This window comes from Pelophylax lessonae (genome assembly GCF_965119305.1).
Source record: "Pelophylax lessonae genome assembly, chromosome: 4".
NCBI classification, from domain to species: Eukaryota; Metazoa; Chordata; class Amphibia; order Anura; family Ranidae; genus Pelophylax; species Pelophylax lessonae.
In genome coordinates this window covers 635,269,923-635,295,633 of record NC_138771.1, presented here as the reverse complement: position 1 = coordinate 635,295,633, position 25,711 = coordinate 635,269,923, and the positions used below count along the sequence as shown (strand labels likewise).

The 25,711-nt window shown below is 45.0% G+C and overlaps 1 protein-coding gene across 1 annotated transcript in view; it reads right to left on the bottom strand.

Moving 5' to 3' along the window:
• The window catches only part of DNAH2 (dynein axonemal heavy chain 2), a gene marked incomplete at its 3' end in the record, with an annotated part of 417,940 nt that overhangs the window by 17,237 nt on the left and 374,992 nt on the right, over window positions 1-25,711 (bottom strand). Inside the window, exons 77-82 of the mRNA XM_082254654.1 lie at window positions 25,215-25,363; window positions 22,025-22,208; window positions 11,366-11,556; window positions 5,841-6,032; window positions 4,281-4,465; window positions 1,883-2,111 (exon numbers count right to left, since the gene is read on the bottom strand). Of these exons, the coding sequence (XP_082110780.1) occupies window positions 1,883-2,111; window positions 4,281-4,465; window positions 5,841-6,032; window positions 11,366-11,556; window positions 22,025-22,208; window positions 25,215-25,363 (1,130 nt within the window). The remainder of the gene's footprint in view (window positions 1-1,882; window positions 2,112-4,280; window positions 4,466-5,840; window positions 6,033-11,365; window positions 11,557-22,024; window positions 22,209-25,214; window positions 25,364-25,711) is intronic.

The window sequence follows — 25,711 nt, the reverse complement described above, 5'->3', positions numbered from 1 at the left end:
CTGCCCAAAGGGCTCCACTGTTATGGCCTCCCCTATTTTCAATGGCAAACCACCGCAAAATGGCCGCAAGACTACACAAACATGGCCTCTGCGCATTGAGCATACAGGCTACAAGAAAATGGCAGCACCACGAGGCTCCAGGGGTCCAGGAGGGATCCCTAGGCCTCAGAAAATGGCACAGGCAGGAAGGGGGGGGCCCTGGCAGGAGCCCTCACCAGGTACAGCCCTCCACAGCCGATCCCCCTGTCGCCGGCAGCGCACCCCTCGCCCCCATCGCCAGTACAGCACCCTGCCCCCACCCCAAGAGGTTGATCAGGCCTCCCCCCTGCCCCAGCCTAAGTAAGGGGGGCCAGATGGGGGGCGAGATGGCGCACAGGGATCACCAAACCGATGAGGGGGGTGCCTAAAGGGAAGGAGGGGAACCCGAGGGTCCGACCGTCCCATGGAGGGGCCCACGTCCACTCCAAAACCCTCCAGACAGAACCTCCTCTCCATCGAAATGAGAAGGCTGTCGGGCAGGAGGAACGATTCGACTCGGGCCCAGACCCGGCCGTATGCAACCTCGCAAGGTTTTTAACTCGCCAGCCCCCGTCCGGCCTACCTAGAGCAGAGCTGAGTTCTGTGCACCCTTACTGTTGATTGTAGATCTCACAGGAAAAGAAACCAGGAGAAAAAAATTTGCCAGGACCAGAGATCTCAGCAAGGAACTAGGTCCTTACTCCTGACTAGGCAGAAAAAAACTGAGTACTTATAGCAGAGAGAGGGAGTATACCCCCTGGGACTGCCCATAGGCATAGCCAGACTTTTTTTTTGTGCCTAGTGTCCTACTCCTGTAGGGGGCAGTATAACCCAATGGTTAAGAAGATCAGGGGCTGTGTCTGTCAATGAACGAAAGAGAAATGAAGAATCAGAGGGGTACACAGAAGAGTTTTTTTTTCTAATTAGCATTGGTAACAGTAGCTACCTTTTTAGTATTTGCGTTTAGGCAAAAATTATTAAAATTAAAATAGCTGACATGTTTTCTTTAGGATTTCCTAAATAATTGTAAATGTAAAGTGTAGTTCTTTACACTAAGTCATTTTACTGCTAAGCTGAAAATTGCTCTGAATACCTGAGTGTCCTCATACCCATTAGAAATGAAATTGTTCCGCTGTAATCTACCAGCTAGCATGGGATAGACCAGGGATCCTCAAAGTACAGCCCACCAGCTGTTGCGGAACTACACATCCCATGAGGTGTTGGAAAACGCTGATATTCACAGACATGACTAGGCATAATGGGAATTGTAGTTCCTGAACAACTAGAGGGCCGTAGTTTGAAGACCCCTGGGATAGACCTATGGACCGAAGTGTTATTCTTTATTTACATGCCTGTCCCAGACCTCCGTATTGACCTCTGCTGGATGGTCTTTGTATTGTTTTCTGTTTTCTTGAATAAAGACTTACATAAAAAAGAATACCTGGGTGTCATTGGATCTCCCATTAATCAGAATCATTCACGACACTGTTGTATGGTCAGAGGAGGGACAACCCCCACTCCTTTTGTCTAACTCATATGACCCCTGCATATGCAGTTAAAGAGAATCAAAATGTGAGTTTTTTTTTCTGGATGACCTTGTTGGAATGTCTAGCATCCTCTTCAAACATAAAGTGCGGAAACATCCTTTAATAAATGTTACATTTTTTGTAAATCCAAATTTTATTGAAGAAATTAAAAAATATGATAGAGAAGCACATGCAAAATGTTTAGACAAGTTTTAAAAACTCACTAAAAACCATTATAGGTTCTCTTTAAATTACTTCACGGTATTGGAATAAGACCATATGATGGAATAAGAAGATCTTAGAACAAACAGAGAAGAAAAAAAAAAAGCAAATCTGACCTTTTCCTCTCTGCTTTGCCCTCCGGGAACGTTCTGTGTGACCTGAGGCTGCAGAGACAGCAGAGTGTCAAACAAGGTTCGTGCCTCGGTGATCTGGCTGGCAATATCGGAGTTGGGGTGCTGTCCGAAGGCTTCCGGGTGATCCACGGCAGGAAGTAGGGAGATAAACTCCTTGTATGATGCCAGCGGGCCGTCACGAGGGATGTAATATGCATCCAGAGATGAGAGCCTTTAAAAAGAAGACATAAACTTGGAGTACAATGCCTTCATACTCTACAATAAATGTTACCCTTGGAAAAAAACTACCATCAACTACAGAATAAATCACACACAGAATGTATTGATTTTACCCTGAGCTGAGCTATAGATTAGCACTGAGTGCGAACAAAAAGTAAAGACCAGTCACTGTGTTGCACTACCAATTGGCAAAACCTATGAAACAAGGACAATGGCTGACCCCATGTACACATATATTTTCAAACTATACACAGAAACAAGGAATGAAAAACATGAACTCATGTCGATAAGATAAGGGAATCTTTCAGGAGAGGAATATGGTAGCTGTCATTGTCGACTTGTTTTTAAACGTGCAGGTCCAGCTCTGCCATCCTGATCCTGGTTCCAGGGCAGGTCTAGCTCTGCCATCCTGATCCTGGTTCCAGGGCAGGTCTAGCTCTGCCATCCTGATCCTGGTTCCAGCGCAGGTCAAGGCCTGCCATCTTAATCCTAGCTCTGGTGCAGGTCCAGGGCTGTCCTCCTGACTCCAGGGCTTCCATTCTGATCCTGATTCCAGGGCAGGTCCAGGTCTGCCATCCTGATCTTATGTCTGGTGCAGGTTCAGGGCTGCCATCCTGATCCTAGCTCTGGTGCAGGTTCAGGTCTGCCATCCTGATCCTTGGTCCAGTGCAGGTCCAGGTCTGCCATTCTGATCCTTGCTCAGGTGCAGGTCCAGGGAAGCCATGCTGATCCTGGCTCCAGTGCAGGTAAATGTCTGCGATCCTGATCCTAACTCCAGTGCAGGGCTGGAGCTGCCACCCTGATCCTAGCTCCAGGGCAGGTCCAGGGCTGCCATCCTGATCCTAGCTCTGGTGCAGGTTCAGGGCTGCCATCCTGATCCTAGCTCTCGTGCAGGTCCAGAGCTGCCATCCTGATCCTAGCTCTGGTGCAGGTTCAGGGCTGCCATCCTGATCCTAGCTCTGGTGCAGGTTCAGGACTGCCATCCTGATCCTTGGTCCAGTGCAGGTCCAGGTCTGCCATTCTGATCCTTGCTCAGGTGCAGGTCCAGGGCAGCTATGCTGATCCTGGCTCCAGTGCAGGTAAATGTCTACGATCCTGATCCTAGGTCCAGTGCAGGGCAGGAGCTGCCACCCTGATCCTAGCTCCAGGGCAGGTCCAGGGCTGCCATCCTGATCCTAGCTCTGGTGCAGGTCCAGAGCTGCCATCCTGATCCTAGCTCTGGTGCAGGTCCAAGGCTGCCATCCTGATCCTAGCTCTGGTGCAGGTCCAAGGCTGCCATCCTGATCCTAGCTCTGGTGCAGGTCCAAGGCTGCCATCCTGATCCTAGCTCTGGTGCAGGTCCAAGGCTGCCATCCTGATCCTAGCTCTGGTGCAGGTCCAGCTCTGCCATCTTGATCCCAGCTCTGGTGTAGGTTTAGGTTTGCTATCCTGATCCTAGGTCTGGTGCAGGTCCAGGGCTGCCATCCTAGACCTGGCTCCAGTGCAAGTCCAGGGCTGCCATCCTGATTCCTAGCTCTGGTGCAGGTCCAGGGCTGCCATCCTGACCCTGGCTCCAGGGCAGGTCGAACGCTGCCATCCTAGCTCGGATCAGGATGAAAGCCCTGGAGCTAACACCTGTAAAAACAAGTCATATAACCAGATGTCTTCTTCCTAGTCTTTAGGCTTTCCTACTGGCCAAGCCAACATATGAAAGATGCGCGGGTGTCAGTGTATAATTTGGAAACAATTGACAACAGCTAGGGGAAGAGATTTTACTGCAGAAAAAACACACAGACTCTCTTCTATCATAAAAACCTACCTGCTACAAATTTTTAGAAAAACAATTTTAGCTTAGTTTAAGGTTTCAAGTGAGAACTAGTAAAGCAAACCTGTCCCGTTCTTAATTCTTACACAGTGATGTCAAAATGACAACTCTGAGTTTTCCCTAGTGATTGGGAACCAATCAGTAATTTTCCCGATCATGTGATCACCATGACAGTTATGAAATGGTGATCACATGGGTTTTTTTTACAACTCTGGTCATGGAGGTGGTAAAATTAAAGATATGATTACCCCTAATTGGTTCAGTGGTTAGCCACAAAGTATCTCAGCAGGGGAGACAGACATGAGATTTCACTTAAAATAACGAAGAAACAGCATTATTAATAATATAAGATCTTACTTATAAAACTGAGTGGTAAGAGCTGGTTCACAGAAATAGTCATTAATATAAGTTCCGAGTAGTCGTCGATCCCAATCATCTGTCACATGGCCGCCATAGTTGACTCCAGAGATCAGATATTTGAGAGCTTCCCAAGGGGTCTCTTCATATTCATCCAAGTACAAGCTGAGGAGATTCTCTGAGACCTGCAGATGGAAGCATAAAACCCAGATCCACCGTCATACACAATTCACTGGAGGTAACCTAATCATACACCACCAAGAACTAGAAAGGGGAGGACTAAAAAATTCAATATATCACCAACATTATACAGTATATATTGTATTGTATTTATTAGGGACATGCAGTGGTAACTATGGGACCTTATATACACAGGTGTGTGCCTTTTCAAATCATGTTATATCAACTGAATGTACCACAGGTGGACTTCAATCAAGTTGTAGAAACATCTCAGGGATGATCAGTGGAAACAGGATGCATCTGAGCTCGAAGAAATCGTTTTTTATTTTTAATATATTTGAAAAGATTTCAAACAAACCTCTTTTACATTGTCATTATGGGGTATTGTTTGTAGAATATTAGAGAAAATAATGAATTAAATCCATTTTGGAATACGGCTGTAACATGACAAAATGTGGAAAAAGTGAAGTGCTGTGAATACTTTTTGGATGCATTGTATGCTGGTAGAGAACTCTTATGATCACCCACAAGCTAGAAGTACAGTCAAACTATTACTGGAGCTACAAGCTAGATTTTCCACCTGTCCGGGATTCACCTGGACAGTCTGGGTTTTGAAAAGTATGTCCGGGTTTCAGACCGCCTTAAACCTGGACACATTATTCAGACCGGGCTGTGGCTCCCCAACATAGGCGTGCACATGGGATGTGCCGGATGTGCTCGGATGGTGTGCCGGATAGGCACAGCCTAATCTCCCCATGTGGCGCAGATTTACTCTGCAGATTCTATTCCACAGCGTTCCCCATTTTAAAAAAAAATTGCTGTGCACCGCTAAAATGTTGGGGCTTGGCTTGAAGAAAAGATGGCAACTCTACTAGAGGCATGGGCATTGGGTCGCTCAAGTTTGAGCGAAAACCCAACTTAACATAAAAAAATGAAAACTCTAACATAGAACTGGTGAGAATCTGTGATTGGTAGAGTACACAGTACTGTTCATTGTGAGCCCTTTGTTTGGCGGGATTGATTTGGGCTTAGCCTTCCATTTTGTATAATGAAGGTGGACATATGGTGAATACCTCTAGTGCAGTGATGGCGAACCTTGGCACCCCAGATGTTTTGGAACTACATTTCCCATGATGCTCAGCTACACTGCAAAGTGCATGAGCATCATGGGAAATGTAGTTCCAAAACATCTGGGGTGCCAAGGTTTGCCATCACTGCTCTAGTAAGATATAAAGTGCTTTCAATGAATTTCCTCCACCTTCTCTTCTGGTTTTTGAACGCCTGTGAAGTCCTGCACCTAGTTTCTCTCTATAGTCCAAGTGTGAGCTGCAACATGGTGGACTACAAAAATCAGTGATAATTATTACTGAAAGGTCTCACCTCAAAGTCGGAGTCGTTAAATCCGTACACGATGTTCCAGCCTAGCTGGAGGAACTTCCTTCGCTCCAGGAGGATGCTGTGGAAGAAGCAGAGGGAGAAGAGCAGACGACGGTAGCTGGAGGTCTTGGTGCAGCGAGAGAACTGAGGCTCTGTGATCAGCTGGTAGAGGCGCTTCATATTGGCACGGAGACCCTGCACAACACTCAAAACATCAGGATAGCAGAAAGACAAAGCCCAACTGAACATAAAAACAATTCTACGCCAATAGAGGTGGATTTTGTATTCTGCACAGCAAAACAAACCTCACAGCAGTTTTAACCATTTCCCGTTTTAGCCAGAGCACTTTGGCTAGAGCAGCCTTTGCCAAACTTTTCAACACGGAGGAACCCTTGAAATAATTTTCAGGTCTCAGGGAATCCCTGCTAAAAATGACTATATTTACAACTCATGATACATTAGTGTGATGGTCAGTGGGAAGAATGCTCCTTACACTTGTGGACAATGGGAAGAATTACCTTCTTCCAGATAGCTAAAAAGATCAATGGTGTCAGGGGGAACTTATCGGAGAGGCAGAAACTGCCCATTGCTCAAGGAACCCCTAGCAATCTCTGGAGAAACCCTAGGGTACCACGGAACTCTGGTTGAAAAACACTGGGCTAGAGATTCACTTTAAAGAAACTGTGACGGTACTCACCGATACTGGGAGTGAAAGACACATACTTAATTGTTTGGATTCCTTCAAGTGGGACAGTAATATTTGTCAGTAATATCTCTCAAGGAATATGAAGATTTAATCCCACTTTACACTGTGAGACCTATAGCCTGTTGCCATGAAGTCTGACTCCTAAATAATCATAGCAATACGTATATGTGTATTCCATGGACTGGAATACCTGTTTCTGTATTTCATCTGCATATGATAATGTAATCAGGCCACCCCTGATCTGTGTGTGGTAATATGATCAGGAGGGGGAGATCCATGCTGTATATAAATTCTGTGTGACTTTTCAATAAAGAGTGATTCCAGTACAAGCTAAGTTGTTGGCTAGCTTTGTATGAGGGCGGCTGGGAAAATCTGGTATATATGTTCCTGACTGCAAGGTTCCGTTACAGAAACCTATAGAGAAGGACAAATACAGAGTCTGGCATTGCTGTCCTACTGAAAATGAAGTTTCTTGGCTGTTCCTGGCATCAATAATTTATTAATTGTTGACCAGGTACCAGAATACAGATCACGAAAGTGAGAGTGGAATAAAACCACAGACTCCAAACCCCTAATTACCCTATCCAAAAAAAAAACAAAAAAAAAACACAAACTTGGAATTAGATACACCTTAATGTGCAAGTTCACCTTTTTAGGAAAAAATGAAGTGGTGAACTAATACTGTACACTCTACCCATCTCCACAGTCCCCACTGTACTTACCTCCATGGGTGATGAGCTGTCATTGCCCAAGCAGACAGTGTAGCGGTCCGGAGGTTTGAAATCCCCACTCTTCTTCACCTTTTCTGTAGGGCTTCCTGGACAGATCAGAGCTATTCTGACTGGTCAGCAATGGCGCAGAAGATAGCTCCGATCCATCCTGAAAGCGCTGCAGAATGAAGGAAGAGAAGAGCAGGGATTTCAAATCCCTGGACAGCTACACTGGCTGCGGGGCACAGACAGCTCATCACCCATGGAGGTAAGTAGAGTGGGGACTGGGGGGTGGGCATACAGTGTTCCTTCTCCTTTTAATTTTTTTCTGAACCAACCTTTTAAAGCTAAAATTTGCATTTTTATCAGTTCAGACCAGGGCGGTACTTCATGAATGGCGAGTATCTCATGTTCTCCCTAAGGGCTGTGTTCCCTGAAATCTTCATTCCACCCCCCCCCCCCCCCTCCCGATACCTCCACGGCTGTGATTTTACGATGCTGTGGGGCTAATATGAGTGGCTCTACCTGTCTACTCATCAAAAGTGCTGACTATGGTGTTGATTTCATAAAAGCAAATAGACTTTACACTCTGCAAGTGCAGTTGCTCCAGAGCTTAGTAAACGAAGTAAAGCTCTGTTGTCTTCCATCATCCAATCATGTGCAAGCAAAAATGCTGTTTTTTTCCTTGCATGTGATTGGGCATTCTTATGGCCTGAATACACAATTAGAATATCGCCCGATCATTCGACCACCGATTTTTTAAAAAGTATTTGTTGGTCGAAAACGTTGCCAACATACACGCTCCGAATATCGGCTGACTGTTGCTCGTCGACCATCAAAACAGTTGAATCGAAAAATATTTCCGGGCATGAGTGATGAGGTTATACAGATTTCAAATGAACGACCTCAACACCAACGTATAGAATATCGTTCATTCGCTAACGAGACGACAGAATTTTTCTGGTTTTTCAAACGGTATTTTTCGTTCACAATATCGATATATCGCTCATTGATGGCTGGGCATTACCGAGTAGAATATCGGCCGATCCCTCACTGAACGGAAATTTTCGGCCGATTTTCTTATCGTGTATTCGGGCTATTACTAAGCTCTGGAGCAAATGCACACTTGCAAAGTGCGCAGTCTATTTGCCTTTAGTAAAGCAACCCCTTATGCCTGCCCTTTCTGCTCCCCTCCTTCATTCATAAAACTCTTACTATCAGTTCCTGCAAAGAGAAGCATGAATGGAGAACGATCGTACGAATGATAGATCCACCTCCTGAACTTATAGAGCGCTTTTTATTGCAGAACTAATAGTAAGACTTCTATGAATGGAAGAGGGGAGTGGAAAGGGTGGGCATAGTCGCCACTTTTGACAAGTGCCTGTAACAGGTAGGGCCACTCTAATCACAGCTGCAAGGGCAGGCAGGGCCGGCCCTACCATGGGTCCAGCTGGGTCCATTGGACCCAGGCAGAACTTTGAGAGGGGCAGCAAATTGATGTCCAAGATTTTTTTCCCAACAGTTTTGTGTGTCATCAGTTTGCGGTGCGTTACGGCGGCATTTCCCCATCTCATACTGCCACCATAGAGCACACTGATGAGTATGAGTAGGCGGAGTGTCTCCTCCAGGGAACGTTATTCGTGTGATTGCGGTGTGCGCAATGACGTCAGACACCAGCGCACTTCATCTCACGCAGGGCAGGCCGGATCTTCTAGGGCGTTGGCAGACACAGGAGTGACAGGAGGACTGACGACAGACAGCGGGTGTTTGGTAGACCGGTCCGGTGGTGAGTTATGCAAGAAGAGAACAGTATATATAATATTTTCTACATTCTTTTATTTAAAAAAGTTATTACTTTTTGTTTGTTTTTTATTTTGCCCCTATACCCCACAAAGCCTCCCCTTAAGCCCCCCCCCACACAAAACAGCCCCTTAACCCCCCCACAATGCATCCCCTTACAAATTTTCCATATAGACAAGGTGCTGTTGCATGTAAATCTGACTTCCTGATAAATTTAATTTTAGTTTTAATTACCATGATATAAAATAATGGATGTTTGGGGCCTTTTGGAGGGCGTGATTTTTTTTTTTTTTGGGGGGGGGGGGGGAGTTAGAGGGGGGGGGGCATCATTTAATTCTTGCACCCAGCAGCCAGCACAATGTCTTGGGCCAGCCCTGGGGGCAGAGGAATGAGGATTTTAAAGAACAGAGCAGCCACCAGCACACAGGCCTCTCGTCATTCATGCAAGTACCATCCCTGGTGTTGATTTAAAAAAGAATCACTAAACTCAAGCTTTAATGTCAGTTCAACCTTAATTGTGATTTTAAATCAAATCAACACTCAAAAACAAAAAATATATATATTGCAGCTTACCAATTCTGAGATTGTTTTTTTCTCCCTTTATTTACAACTGGTGATCCTGCCAGTAACAAACTTCCTGTCCAGGATTGACAATGCTCCCTCACCGTACAGTATCTATGGAAAGGTGGTGTTGTCACCCTAGGCCAGGACTAGAGAACACCTCCCCCTCTCTTCATCTGCATACCATAGACAGAGGTTTTCTGCATTCCATAAACAGAACTGAGGACAATGTAACTGAGAACAGAGAGCTCACAATATTTCTGGCAGGAAATATTTTTTTTGTTCACCTTTTGACCATTGTATAACAAAACACTTTTAATGGTATATTTATAAGACCAAAAGGAAGCATGTAATAGAAGTTCATTGTTAGAGGGATTACATTGCTTTAAATCATGTGTCAAACACAAGGCCTGTGGCCCGAATCTGGCCCTCCAGGCCATTATATATGTGGCCCTCATACCTCTCCTGCAGCTACGGCACTCCCTTCATCTATGCCCCCACCTTGTCTCAGCAATCAGCAGCAGAGAGGAGGACAGAACTCCTCCACCAGATCCTGCTCTTTTCTGTGCAGCCAGGGAGAGGGCCCTCCCTGCCTCTGTCCCAGCAGAAAGGAGGACAGATCTTAGTGGCAGCTGGTGCTCAGTAATTCGGGGGGGCGTCAAACCAATGCAACCCCCACCGATGGTCGGTCGGCAACACATTACCTCCCCCACCACCCCCACACTTTCCCTCGCCCCCAACGGCCTGCCTCCTTACCTCCTCACCTCCTCCTTCCTCCTGTCCGAGCCGGGGAGTGCTGGATGGCTGAGCCGCTGTGCTTCTTCTCAGGCCATATGACTTCTGCCTCTTCCTGGCCACTGGCCAGGAAGATCACTTGTTCTTTTGGCCAATTGGGAAAGGGGTCTCACAACCCTCTTCCTGATTGGCTGGGGAGAGTCAGTGTGACAATAGTGAATATTTGCTATTGCCATACAACTGGGTGGGCTCAGGGTGCAGTGCTCTGTGCCCCAAGCCCACCCTTTTTTGAAGTCTATTAGAGCCTCTGGCTCTAATCACGTGCTTCAAAAAAAAAAATGATAATCCCCCATTGGAATCCATGCGTCAGGCACCCTGCATGTAGATTAGGGGGTCGGACGCATGGATGGGGGGCGGGGCCCCTGCGCCCCCAATGGATGTACCGCCACTGTCAGAACTCCTCCTACAGATCCTGCACCTCTCTGCGCAGCCACATCACACCCTCAACTCCACCTCTCCTGGTCTAAGCATTTAGCAGACTCAGGCAGATGACTCTTGCCCTCCTCCAGACCCTGCACCTTCTTCTCCCCAGCTCCTACCCCTCTCCTGGTCTAAGCATTTAGTAGACTCAGGCAGATGGTTCTTGCCCTCCTCCAGACCCTGCACCTTCTGCTCCCCAACTCCTACCCCAGATTCTTCCAGGCAGCTGGTAAGTGGGTGCACTATGATATAGGAGGTTTGGGGACTCGAAACATCTGATGTAAGGGGGGTGGGGTGCTCTAGACATCTAGTCTTTCAGATACAACTGGCCCTTTTGAGTTGGACACCGCCTGCTTTAAATCATGCACTGATTGCCGGTAGGAGGAGTATGGGGGTCAGGAGGCGGGAGGTCACAGGCAGTGGTTTCCTTTATTAACATGGTTACAAGAACTCTAGATGACTTTTAAATATCCTTATATAATGGTGACAGGTTATATTCTATACAAGGGTTGGCTTCTGACAGCCACATGTCTCACCTTGGGTGGTTCAGTTGTCATCTTGATGCTGGCCTGGAGGATGGAAATGGGGAACTCGGGGTGTGGGCTGGAGCTGAGCCACAGTCTGAAGCTTGGGTGTGGATTCTCCACCTGCAGCTGCTCCACCAACTTGTCCAGCTGTGGCATCCAGGAAAGAGAGAGGTGACAATTGGCCAGGAACACCCAGTGACCTGAAAACACAGAATGGGTCAATATAGTGCAAATCCAGTCTACTGGGGAAAAGGGACAAGGAGGAGCTTAAAGTGGAACTACTGTATAGGCAAAACTTTTTTTTTTTTCAATTTGGATAGAGTAAGGGAGGGTTATACCCCCTGTCAGATTTTTTTTGCCAACTGTGTCCCATTGGGGAGATTTTCCTTCACTTCCTGTCCCACAGCCAAACAGGAATTGAGAGGAAATCCCTACTAAGGAAATTCCTTTGGGACCCCCAGGTCACCAGAACTAGTGCCCCCATTGGAAGATTTCACCTCTATTACTATTCTGGGGACAACCCAAAATTTGGGATTTTCTTTTACTTTTACTTTCAATGATAAAGGTAAACAGGACAAATAGAGAGGGGGAATCTCCATCACAGGAGAACAGACATTAACCAGTTCTGGACTGGAAGCTTTTCCCCCCTTAACCACTTGCCGAAAGTACATTTACTGCGGCGCTCAGCCCCTCCTGGGCAAAGTGACGTAGATATACGTCGCTCACCCAGGAGCCTGTAGGCCGCCGGAGGTGCGCTCCCACCCCCACTCGTTCACTGAGATCCCTGCGCGAGTGACCGGCGGCTCCAATGTCTGCCGGTCACTCGCGATCTCTCGCTGGAGAGGGAGAAAGGCAGGCGGCTGATGTAAACAAAGCCGCCTGTCATTCTCCCTGATGTAACTGCAGAGATCATACGATCCTGCTATGTAGGATCGTATGTCTCTGTGGTTACATCAAAAGCCACGCCCCTTGACAGTTAGAATTACGCCCCCTAGGGACACACTTAACCCCCGGATCTCTAATAAAATTAACCCCTTTACTACCAGTGTCATTTTTACAGTAACAGTGCATATGTATAGCACTGATTACTGTAGTAATGTCACTGGTACTCCCAAAAGTGTCAAAAATGTCAGTCAGGGGTCCGATCTGTCCGCCGCAATTTTGCAGTCCCGCAAAAAAAAAAAAAAAATCGCATATCGCCACCATTACTAGTTAAAAAAAAAAAAAAAAACAATAAAAATGACAGAAATCTTTCCCGTAGTTATTAAACGCAATAACTTTTGCGCAAACCAATCAAAATCCGCTTATTGCGATTTTTTTTACCAAGAATATGTAGCAGAAAACAAATTGGCCTAAAATGTTAAAAAATTTTGATTTTTACCTTTTTTTTGAGAATTTCATATAAAAAAATTTGAAAAATATTGTTATTATTTCAAAATTGTTGCTCTTTTCTTGTTTATAGCGCAAAAAATAAAAATCACACAGGTGATCAAATACCCCCAAAACAAAGCTCTGTTTGTGGGAAAAAAAGGACGTCAATTTAATTTGGGTACAGCGTTGCACGACCGCGCAATTGTCCGTTAAAGTCACGCAGAGCCGAATCGCAAAATAGGCCCTGGTCTTTCAGCAGCCAAATCCTCCGGGGCTTAAGTGGTTAATGACCAGGTGCTCAATGCTCAGAACGCAGACAGTTTGGAGCATGCGTCAGTGTGTATACATCGGCTTTACCTCCACCCTGCGACCCCCAGAGCCCAACAGCGCACAGCTGACTCTTCTAATGCATATCAATAGGCAGCGGCGGCAGCCAGTCCCGGGGATGTCATAATGCTGGTCTGTTTGCTGTATGCCCCCCGGAACTGCTGTGTACATGAGGCTTTAACCACTTCTGGACCAGAAGGTTTTACCCCCTCAATGACCAGGCCATTTTTTTCGATTCAGCACTGCGTTACTTTAACAGACAATTGCGCGGTCGTGCGACGCTGTACCCAAATAAAAATTTATGTCTTTTTTTCCCCACAAATAGAGATTTATTTTGGTGGTATTTGATCACCTGTAAACAATATGTAATGTCCAAAATATGTTGTATAAGTGAATAATTCAAAGAAAAGTCTCTCAATTGATCCGGAAAATTCCCAAGAAACCGTGAATGAAGTTTTCAGTATTCACCAAAATGTGCAGTAACCGCCACCAATGGTATATACTGCTTACCAGAAATAGGTATATTCAAGCCAAAGGGTATCACTCAGGAAACACTAAGGACAATCCAGGGGTAGCTCTCCGCTATACCTCCAGAGCTTAGACAATATGCCAGCATAAATTATTACAGGTTTGGAAGTTCGCGCAGCCGAGCCAGCCTGCTGCAGTATATCTGTGGCAGGCAGTCGGCAAGTGGTTAATAAAAACTGACAGATGTTATATTCCATCTCCACTGTGCCAAAATCTAAAAAAAAAAAAAAAAAAAAGTACAAAATACTGGCACTAAAATATCATAAACAAGCTCCATAAAGTGCAACAAAATTGATGACATTGCCTGCACAAATTTTGTTGCACTTTATGGACCTTGTTCATGATATTTTAGTGCCGGTATTTTGTTTCACCACTTGTTGACTACTGGTGTTTGACTCATGTAAGTCTATGTTTTTAAACCATATGAGATTTTCCTTTTTTTCTCATGCTTGGCGATTCATCCCACCTGATTGGTTGGAACGTCTTTTGATAACACTGTTCCATATGTGTGGGAGCACATTAACCCCTGACAACATTGATTTCCAGAGAGTCATTGTGACGGTACTCACCGTCACTGGGAGTGAAAGACAGATACCTAATGGTTTGGATTGCTTCAAGTGGGACAGTAATATTTGTCAGCAATATCTCTCAATGAATATGAAGATTTAATCCCACTTTACACTGTGAGACCTATAGCCTGTTGCCATGAAGTCTGACTCCTAAATAATCATAGCAATATGTAGATGTGTATTCCATGTGCTTCAATGTAGGAGACGGACAGACTGTCATTGGCAGTCTTGTCCTATTGTCTGTTTTGAGGTGGGATGTGAATTGTGTTAAGTCTGCCTGTCCCATTGTTAAATGTTAATGAGCCCACATTGTTCTGTCCAGATGGCTAGATAATTAGTTCAGGTTAATTCTGTTTCTGTATACAATTCCCTCGGCATATGATAATGTAATCAGGTAACCCCTGACCTGTGTGTAGTAATTTGATCAGGAGGGGGATGTGCTCATGTGTGTAAAAATTGAGTGTGAAACAATAAAGAAGAAGGTTCCAAAACTTGTACAAGCTAAGTTGTTGGCTAGCTTTGTATGAGGGTGGCTGGGAAAATCTGGGATATATGTTCATGACTGCAAGGAAGCCGTATACTGACGAAAGACCACAGGTACAGTGTGGGCCGACGGTTCCGTTACAGTCATCATATTCATACCATATTGTATATGCGCTGTCCTACAACTTAGACAGCATATGGTTCTGGTGAGTTCGCATTCTTTCCATTCGGTGGAGGATAATCAACATGGGTGACACCTAAGATTACAGCTTTTTTCTTTATCTCATTTGGACTTTTTCACTTGGACTCTCACGTTTATTTGATTCAATGAACTATATCATGATTTGAGTGATTGGTTACGTTTATTTGCTTCATCACACTTAGTTTTGTGATTTGCAATATCCCTTATTTTAGCGCTGCAACCTTTTATTGATTTAAGGCTATTTATATATTTGGAAAAAAAAAGGAGGTCAGCTGAATAACTGATAGAAGCATGGCTTGGGGTGTTCTCTGAAAAAGAGAAGTCCAAGTGTCATTGTGACACTCTTCTGTGGTGTTGCAATAAATACTACATTTCAGATGATAGGAGAATGAATGATGGAGTTGGTAGGAGATTTGAGGGGGGTGGGGGAGGGAGTGTCCCTGTTAGGTACGCTGTATAAGAATCCATGATTTCCAATGGCTGACCTGGTAACAGCAAACAAAACCATACATAAAAACGCAATATAAAAATAAGATTGAGGATATTACTAATTAACCACTAGATGGCATCAGAGATCACAGAATGTATATGTGAATATAACCAAATCATTCCCCCAACTTCACACACTGGAAGGTGTTACTTTCCTAATTAAATGCACACATACATACATGACACCTCACTGATATACGTGTGAAGAATAATTACTGTTACCAATACATTCAATAATTGCTATATATAATTAGAGTGATGATTAAAATAGGAATTTTGACTTGCCTGTGAAATCCTTTTTTAATGGAGTAGAGCAGAGGATCTTCAGTCTTTATTATGTGTTTTATGCAGTTACCTTCAGGTGATTGGACACAAGTAAAAAAAAAAAAGCTGCAGGTTTGTCCCCTCCAACTCCCACCTAGTAGGGCCTGCTGCCCTGGGCACTGTGACATGTGAGGCGAGGGGGCACCACAAGGAGATTGGGGGGGGGGGATTTGTGTTGGAAGGGGGGGATTTGGGGGGGTTGGCAGGGGTTAAGTATTGTTCTAAGAGGGGAAATTTAGAGGGGGGGGGGAGTGCTAGGAGTGGTGATTTAGGGGGAAGATATTTGGGCCAGGATGGGGGGATTTGGGGGGAAGTTTACTTGGAGCAGGGGAAATTTGAAGTGGGGGGGAATGGATTTGTGCTAGAATTTTTTTTTTGGGGGGGGGGGGGGATCATTTGAGCTGGATAGATGAGGGGCAAAGATTTGTGCTGAGAGGGGGGAATTTCAGGAGGGGGGCAGATTTGTACTTGGAGGAGGGGGAATTAATGCTTAGAGCAGTGATGGCGAACCTTGGCACCCCAGATATTCTGGAACTACATTTACCATTATGCTCACCTACCATGATAATGCATTATCGTCAAGGGAAATGTAGTTCCAAAACATCTGGGGTGCCAATATTCGCCATCACTGGCTTAGAGGGTAAGGATGAAGATCAGTGCTCAGTGTTGTTGTGGGGGGGATTTTTGCTGACATGCTTAGGCTTATACATCCTGGGGGGGGGGGGGGGGGGGTACAGTTTGGCATGTTCGCCCTGAGCTCTAGATGACCCGGCACTACCAGCTAGCCTTAGTTTTGTATCAAGCCATAAGGAAATTATAAAGGACAAAAGGGGACAGTAGCCTGTGTTCTCTACTGTTCTCCAAGAAAAAGATTTTACAAGTAATTCAACAATTATTTTCTCTAAATCATGCAGTACAGGACACAGGATCTTTAATCTGAACCACTGGATGTCCCAAAGCAGCCCTACTGAGGGGTGGGCAACACAGAAAACAAATGCTAACCGGCCCATAAAACAAACGGGTCAAGAAAGGGCTTAATGGATGCAACTCACACCTAAAACTGGCTTCAGAGGAGGCCTGAAAATTCACCTGGTAAAACCTAACTGTGTGAACAGAACACCAGATGGCAACCTTGAAACCTGGGAAATAGATGGGCGATGATGAAAAGCCCTACAGGTTCAGATGAGGACTTGCCTAATCCACCTAGCAATGGTGAAGTGAAAAGGAAGCCCTCCAAAGAAACCTGCAGAAAAGACAATAAATCTGATTACTGGAAAAAGACTGTAGTCAAGAGGTAGGCTCTCACAGTGTGTACCATGTCGAAACAGCGGAGTGAAAAAATCTTGGGATGTTTCAGATCAGGGCAAAAGGTAGGAAGAACAATGTCCTGGTTGAGGTGGAAAGGGTAAACCACCTTAGAGAGAAATTATGCCTTAGGCCTCTGGACAGCCTTGTGCTTTTGTAACACTAGAAAGGTCTCCTTAAAGAATAAAGAAGCTACCTTAGAGACCAGCCATACAGAAGTGAGAGCAACAAGATAGAACGTCTCGTGTGTGGGATCAGACAATTAAATATCTGAATGGGTTTCAAAGGTGTCTTCTGAAGGACTCTAGTGTCCCCTGATAACATGCATTGGCACGAAACGCGTTGGGCGGATCTATACGTGCTGATATCACACCGCCGCTTCTGGTTTAGGGATGGGTGGACATCTTAGTAAGTACTGTTCTTATACTGTGACTTGCTATTTGAATGTCATGGAGAACTTTGCTCTGTAATTTTAATAAATGAATGTATATACATTTTATGAATAAATTAATACACTATATACCATTTCTTGTGGCTTCATGTGGTGAGCCAACAGTACAAACAAGTTAGTTGAGCAAGTAAGTTGAGCTGAGAATTTTCTTTGGTTTGTTTTTCATGTGGTGAGCATCCCTCCTAGGCTCGTTATTATATTGATAAAAGCAAAAGGTGACCAGCGCTATGGAGTGTGCGGTGAATCGTGAATGGGTACTAGGTGTAAGCAGCCAACAACCAAACCCCGAGGGGTCAAGATATAGGGTAAAAGTGCAAGAAAGGTTGAAACGGCGCTAACTTTGTGTAATCAAGTGTTATTTAAAGTGCAATCATATGGGAACAGATCATAAATAAAGGGGTGACACCCATAAATTATAATACTGGTGACTGGTGACACCCAATAATTATTATATTGGTGGTGTGGCAGCCCTCTGCTGGAGAGTACCATAACAAAGGGTTGTTTTTCCACATCTGAAGCCTTTGGTTTATCCATGCGCTGTTTGCTGATTATTCTATGCAACTTTAAATCAGGTGGGTGTCCAGAGATGGCAGTGGCGGAAGACTGTAATACACAGTCTTGTAGACTTTTTGAATGGCACACTTCATATTTATTATTTTTATCATTTATATATAATAATTGTTGTCATTTTTATTTATTTATTGGCACTGCACATTTTATGTGTTTGCCCTCTGAAGGTCCAAGAAAACCAGGTCAAGATCCCACTGAGTTACAGGAAATTTGTACGGGGGGAATAATAGGTGCAACACCTTAACTAAGCAACAAAAGGCCAATGGTTTCTGAAACAGAACAGCCAGGGCTGTTGATTCTGGTCTGGCTCAGCATCTCGCCTTGACTATACTGGAGATAGGACAGGATATGCACCATGGAGTAATTCCTAGGAAGGAATTTTTTAGCCTCACACCACACAAGTAGACCTTTCCGGGTGCGATAGTAAACTTTGCAAGAAGTTGTCTTCAGGAGGGTAAGGATAACCAAGTACATTAGGCCCCTTTTCCTCAGGACCTGGGCTTCAACAGCCATGCGGGTAAAGCCATCAACCAAGAAGTAGGATGGTGGACTGGCTCTTGGGACGGAAGGTCCAGACAATCCGAAGAACCCACAGAGAGTCGAGTCTGACAGGAATCTAAGTATATTCTAGTACCACATACTTCTGGGCCAGTTCAGTGCAAAAGGAATCAATGGAATGCCCTTCATCTCAGTCCTGGGGAGTGGATGATGGAGGAAATGTAGAGAAGAAAAAGGCATAGCTCAAGTTAAACCAATCCTATGGAGGCAGGGCAGCCATCAGGGGGGGACAGCCCATACACATGTAGGGGGCCCGGGCATTCCGAGGGGCCCAGGCCCCTACCAACGAGATTGAGTTGGTGCTGTTGTAGTAACTAGCAATTGCTAAAGCAGGGCGGCTGCAGAGTAAGCCGATGCAGCTGAAGGGACGTCTCTTTGCTGGATTGCGCTGTCTCTGCTGAAAATATGAGGCTGTCCCTTTACTGGATTGAGATGTCTCTTTGCTGGCTTGGATTCATTTTCATATATTAAGTTGTAAGAGTGTTAAAATAGAAGTGGGTGCACTGAAGGACTCGGTGGGACAGCCAGAGGTCAGGTCCTTCAAAATGTTGGTGGTCAGGCCCGGAGGGGCCCAGGCCTAAAGCTGTGTAAGGGGCCCCAAAATTTCTGATGGCTGCCCTGTATGGAGGCACCAGACCATTCTCTTGGAAGGCCCAAGGATCCCTGGATCTGAAAACACACCTGCCCAGTTTATTATTGAATCTTGACACTGGCATCTCTCATTTGTGGCAAAAAGCTTGGAACAACTTCAGGTAAAGAGCCCATCCCCCAAGATTCAGGGGCTGGCAACTGAAAAAGTTTGCCTGCCAATTTTACACGCCTGGGATGTGGAGGACGGACAGGGTCGGAACATGCAGTTCTGCCTGAGTATGAATCAAATCTGCTTCTCTTTGAGCGGTACAGCTTCAGGTGCTTCTTTGATGGTTGCTCTAGGACACTGTCATGGCATTGTCCAACTACAGTCTTGTCAGGGAGCCTTGCAGCTGAGAGGTCCAGAGTTGAAGGGACAACTCAAGTCGGGTTTAGCGACAACTTTGAAGGTACAGAATCCATCTGAATACCTGCAGAGTCTGCACTGTCTGTTGGACATTGGCTGAAAGGGACTGGGTGGACTGCTCCTTTAACAGTTGGTCTCCCACTCGATGAGTATACATGGGTATACATGAAAACCTGTGGGTATCCCACTACACTCCCTGAAAGTATGACTTATTGATAAAGAACCACAGGGCTTTGGATATCCAAAGGTAAGGGTGACAAACTGATATGCTGTGTGCCCACTGAAAACGCAGATAGCCTTGATGTGGAGGAAAGTTTGGAATGTGTAAGTAAACATCCTTAATATCCATGGAGGCAAGAAGGCCCCTTGATAGAAGGGAGGCAATGACTGACCTGGCTAAATCCATACACAAATTTGGTGTCCAAAACCTCTGGAACTGGGGTAGCAACCCCCTGTGGGAGAAGCTGGTGAATAGCAGTGTAGAGTACTGATGGATTTTTACTTGGAAGATGGCTAATTCGAAAGCATAAAGTGGGGAGGTGGCAAAACCCAAAACTCTAGTTTGTAGCCCCTGAAAGTAAGGATGTGGACCCAAACATCTAAGATTTCTTGAGACCAGATGGCAGAGAAGGCCGATAGATTTCCCCCTACACTAATAAGCGGGGGAGCACTTTATTGGAAAAAGAGCTTGGACCTAGACTAGGCTGTTTTGGAGGTTCACATCTTCTGACAGAAGAGTGCTCCAGGTTTAGAGGCCATCTAAGAGGGGCAAAAAAAAAAAAAAAGAAAGAGCTTTTCCTAGTCTCAGCAGCATAAGCCTTTTTTTTAATTTATTTTTTGGGGGAGGAGAGTACTCTTACCCTCAGTGATTTTCTTGATGTACTTGACTAGTTTCATAGTTTCATAGTAGTTGAGGTTGAATAAAGACAATAGTCCATCCAGTTCAACCTGTGTAGGTGTGTGTGGCCCTAATCATCTCACATACCCCTGAATGTTCTGATCCTTGAGATGTACGTCTAAGAGTCTTTTGAAAGCCACCATACTTCCCGCAGAAACCACCTCTTGTGGTAGAGAATTCCACAATCTTGTAGCTCTAACAGTAAAGAACTCCCCACATTGCCTGAGGTTAAAACGCTTCTCCTCTAATCGCAATGTATGCCCTCGAGTCCTCATGCACTCTCTACGACTGAATAGCTTTTCTTCTATGTCGAGATCACCATTGAGATATTTATAAATTGCTATCATGTCCCCTCTCAGGCGTCTCTTCTCCAGGGAGAATAAATCAAGCGATTGCAGATGCTCTTCATAATTAAGGTCCTCCAATCCCCTAATTAGTTTAGTTGCCCTTCTCTGGACTCTCTCCAGCTCCAACACATCCCTCCTGAGGACTGGCGACCAGAACTGGACAGAATACTCCAGATGTGGTCGGACCAGAGTTTTATAAAGTGGAAGGATTATAGTCTTATCTCTGGAATAAATTGGCATTCCCAATCAAGAGATGCTTTCTGTGCAAGACCAGCAATTAAGCCAGCAATTAAATAGTAAGAAGGCTCATAATGGATTTCTAGCAAAGAGAATCTGCTAAGATTCTAAGCATGCTGTAAGCCTAGAGGCCGGAGCTCTAGGTAGTGGCGAACAGCTGAGTCCATAAAAATGCTGGAAGCATCATTTTTGGGATGATTCTGATCAGAAGAATGAAATACAAAGGTGATTTTTAGAAGCTCAGTATAATGCTCCTTCACTACAGCCTCTGGTGATAAATCATTAAGAGTAGTGCTCAATCAACTAAACAGATGGATCAAACCACTCCCTATAGTGCAAGTTACATTAGCAACAACAGTAAGGTTAGTAGTAAGTTTTTAGTACAGTTATCCATTAAATGCTGGCACCCCCAAAGTCTTAATCTGAGCTGTTTGTGATCCACAGAGATCTACACTGTGCGACCACCAGAAGCAGCACAGCTTCTCCGTGATACCTCCTGGTTTCTCCGTTCATCCATATGGGAAAGCTGTCAACCATTGAAGCCAACAGTCTATGGCCATGAAAGAAGTAGTACCAACACTAAAGACTTTACTTGTCATGTCCAGAAGGCCACACAGCAAATAGGTATATGAAGCACTTGAGGGTGGAAGGGGGGTTGCTGGAGGCCAACACTTAAAGGACAACTGTACTCCTGTACCCTGTACCCCTAAAGGGTTCCCGTGGTCTGAGCCTAAGGAGGGGTGGTCTATCTGCCCAGAGAGAGGAAAAAGGCAGAAGAGAAGACCTGGTAATTCAGTGGTATGTGTCTGCTATCATCCACCTATGACATATTATACTTCTGTTCGTAGTGATGGGTTCCCTGCACACAACTATGGTTTTTCCTATCACTTATGGTGCTGCTGCAGAGCACACTGGATGGAGGCATCGTATAAGGATCTTTTGTATAATTGCTGCCCCTTTCCCTCAGACTCCTGTGTGTTATGGGGTAGGATGTTGCAGATCTGAGCCTCACCTTCCTTCACTCCTTCTTTGATCATGCGAGTAGCGATGGGTGCTTGGCCTTGACCCAGGGACAAAGTCTGGAAACGCTGCGACATGTGGCACTGCTCGGCAAGTTGTTGAAGTGCACCCGTGGGATCCACGCCTGGGGAGAGAACAAATACCAGTGGAGAACGAGGGAGGGAGTCGTCAACCACCTGAAAGGAAAGAGAGGAGCTTATGTTATGGACATAGAAACAGCTGTTTTAGGTCATCCTACACAAAAGTGATATTTTAGTTATAGGTGGAGAATGTGGGCTGAGTCAGCTCTTGGCTTCTTATACATCTTGGATACTCCCAACAGTGAGATCTCTGTACCATAATTCTCAACTCTATTTCTTTCCACCTGGAAGTTTTGGGTGTTCCAGCTTCTCTTGTTACATTCTCAAGAATACAAAATACATAAAAAAAGACAGATAAATAAAGTGGATAAAAATCCAGCAGCAATTGTTAGAACAACAAAGGCAATCTAATCAATAAAAACAAAGATAGTCCAATGAATAAGAACAGCGGTACTATGATCAAAGCTATTAAAATAAAATCAGAAAAGTGTTGCGGATTCCATTCAACAACCCCTAGTGAGAGGTACCCCAGTATAAACTGATTAAAAAAAGAAGAGTAAACCAATGGGATTTTAAAGTACTAAAATCAATCAGAACAGAGGTACTCAAATTTAATAGAACTGGGGTACTCTAATCAGTGACAATAGATGTATTGTAATCAATGGGGGCAGGGGTAATATAATCCATTAGGACAGAGGTTCTCCAATAAAACAGAACAGAGGTACTCTAATCCAGTGTTCCTCAACCTTTTTCCAGTCAAGGCACCCTTTAAAATGCTGCACAATCTCAATGCACCCCATTCTAAAAAGAAAATAAATTAATAGTTTTACATAATGCAGCAACACCCACACATGTAGGACACCCAACGTTAGAGATGATTTATTCTTCTAAAGCAGAGTTCTCCAAACTTTTAAAACAAAGGGCCAGTTTACTGCCCTTCAAATATTAGGGGGGCTGGAACTGTGGCCAGCAGGATTAGAAAATGCCCTGGCATTGGTGGGAGTAAACAATGCCATAGGCTTGGTGGTCAGTTGGAGGAATAGTGCCCCATTATTGGTGTCAGATGGAGGAATAGTGCCCCATCATTGGTGTCAGTGGGAGGAATAGTGCCCCATCATTGGTGTCAGATGGAGGAATAGTGCCCCAACATTGGTATCAGTGGGAGGAATAATGCCCCATCATTGGTATCAGTGGGAGGAATAATGCCCCATCATTGGTATCAGTGGGAGGAATAATGCCCCATCATTGGCGTCAGTGGGAGGAATAGTGCCCCATCATTGGTATCAGTGGGAGGAATAATGCCCCATCATTGGTATCAGTGGGAGGAATAGTGCCCCGTCATTGGTGTCAGATGGAGGAATAGTGCCCCATCATTGGTGTCAGTGGGAGGAATAGTGCCCCATCATTTGTGTCAGATGGAGGAATAGTGCCCCAACATTGGTATCAGTGGGAGGAATAATGCCCCATCATTGGTATCAGTGGGAGGAATAATGCCCCATCATTGGCGTCAGTGGGAGGAATAGTGCCCCATCATTGGTATCAGTGGGAGGAATAGTGCCCCGTCATTGGTGTCAGATGGAGGAATAGTGCCCCATCATTGGTATCAGTGGGAGGAATAATGCCCCATCATTGGTGTCAGACGAAGGAACAGTGCCCCATCATTGGTGTCAGATGGAGGAATAGTGCCCCATCATTGGTGTCAGATGGAGGAATAGTGCCCCATCATTGGTGTCAGACGAAGGAATAGTTCCCCATCATTGGTGTCAGATGGAGGAATAGTACCCATCATTGGTGTCAGATGGAGGAATAATGCCGCTTCTTTGGTGTCTGTGGAAGGACTAATGCCTTGTATCAGTGGAAGGAATAGTGCCCCAAGGCCAATATAAAGGCACGCAAAGGGCCACATCTGGCGCACAAGCCCCAGTTTAAAGATCCCTGTTCTAAAGCAAACACACCTTTGCACACTGGTACTGACTAGTAGTTCAACGTTTCTTTTCTCTCCAAGTTTCTCTGCCTCACTCACCTGACCCCAGTGCTGACAGAGTATAACAGGGGAGGAACAAACAAGGATTCTGTGCAGGCGCCCGATGTCCTCCCTAACAACCGATGACGTCATTCATTGATAATGATGCTGGTGGCTTGAAGGTTGTAATGGTGCACAATGAAAACCCGTGGCTTTGTGTAACTAAAACTAAGCTTCATCCACGCGCTGGCTGGTATACTATTTTTGGGCAATTTTTAGGCATTTTGCCAAAGCACTCCTAAAGAAATCTAAAGGCACCCTGGTTAAAATCCATTAGAACAGGGGTACTCTAATCAGTTAAAACAAGGGTACTCTAATCAATGAGAAAAGGGGTACCCTTAACCCAGCCTTTTTCAACCCTGGGTGCCTTGAGATTTCTTCAGACGTGCCTTGACAAAATGCCTAAAAATTGATAAAAAATTCTATACAAGCAGGTGGATCAAGCCTGCCCTTTAGTTACATTTAGTTTCATTAGGCACCATTACAACTTTCTAGACGCTGGCATCCTAACAACCAATGATGTAATCAGTTGATAAGGAGGATGTCTGTTGCCTCCACAGCATCCTTGTTTGACCCTCCTGTGCCCCTCTCCCTAAGCACTGGGGTCACATTAGCTGACTGATGGAGAGAAATTGAGGGAGAAAAGAAACATCGGCATACTAGTCAGTTCCAGTGTGCAAAAATGTATTTGCTTTGGAAGAATAAATAACCTCTAATGTTTGGTGTCCTACATATGTGGATGTTGCTGCATTATGTAAAACTATTAGAATATTTTTTACATTTTAGAATGGGGTGCCTTGAGATTGTCCATAATTTCAAAGGGTGCCTTGACTGAAAAAAGGTCTAACCAATAAGAACAGAGCTACTAACAGAGGTGCTCTAATCAGGCTTTCCTGAACTCTAGGTTTCCACGAAGCAGAGAATTGTACACAGCAGGCTATCATGGAATTTTCAAGCAAAGTTGGAAAAACTAGAACCCCCAAGCAGAGAGCCTGCACCCTCCACTCCAAGTTTCTACTTTGACGAAGCAATATTGAGTGTTCCATTCAAAAAAGCCCCCCCCCCCCCCCAATGCTCACCGCTTTCATGTCCAGCACAGGTGGCTCTGTGAATTTTGATCCCAGGTTGTTGATGATGAAGGCAGTGACGCAGCAAGCCACCCTATCCTGGCGCAGCGAGCGGACAATCAGCATCCTCTGCACCTCACTGCAGGCATTTTCCCATTCCCCTGCAAAACAAACAGCGGTTTGACCAAATGCTGATGACGTGGCAGTTAGAAAAAGTAAGCAAGGTTATATCCTGAATCCCATAGTTGCCAACATTTGAAAAAAATTTCCAGGGACACTTAGCAGCACAGCTATCAATTACTTACCACACCCACTTCCCTGAAGCTCCGCCCACTCTGCATAATTACTCTCCGCCTACTTATCAGATTATAGGGTCTACTTCATAAAGAGAGAATTACAGGAATTTGAAAAGGGAATTGAAAACTTGAGGCCAAAGTAGCAGAGTTGGAATAATTCTCCCATTCAGATGCACTACTTCTGCCTAAAGTTTAAAATTCTCATCACAATTC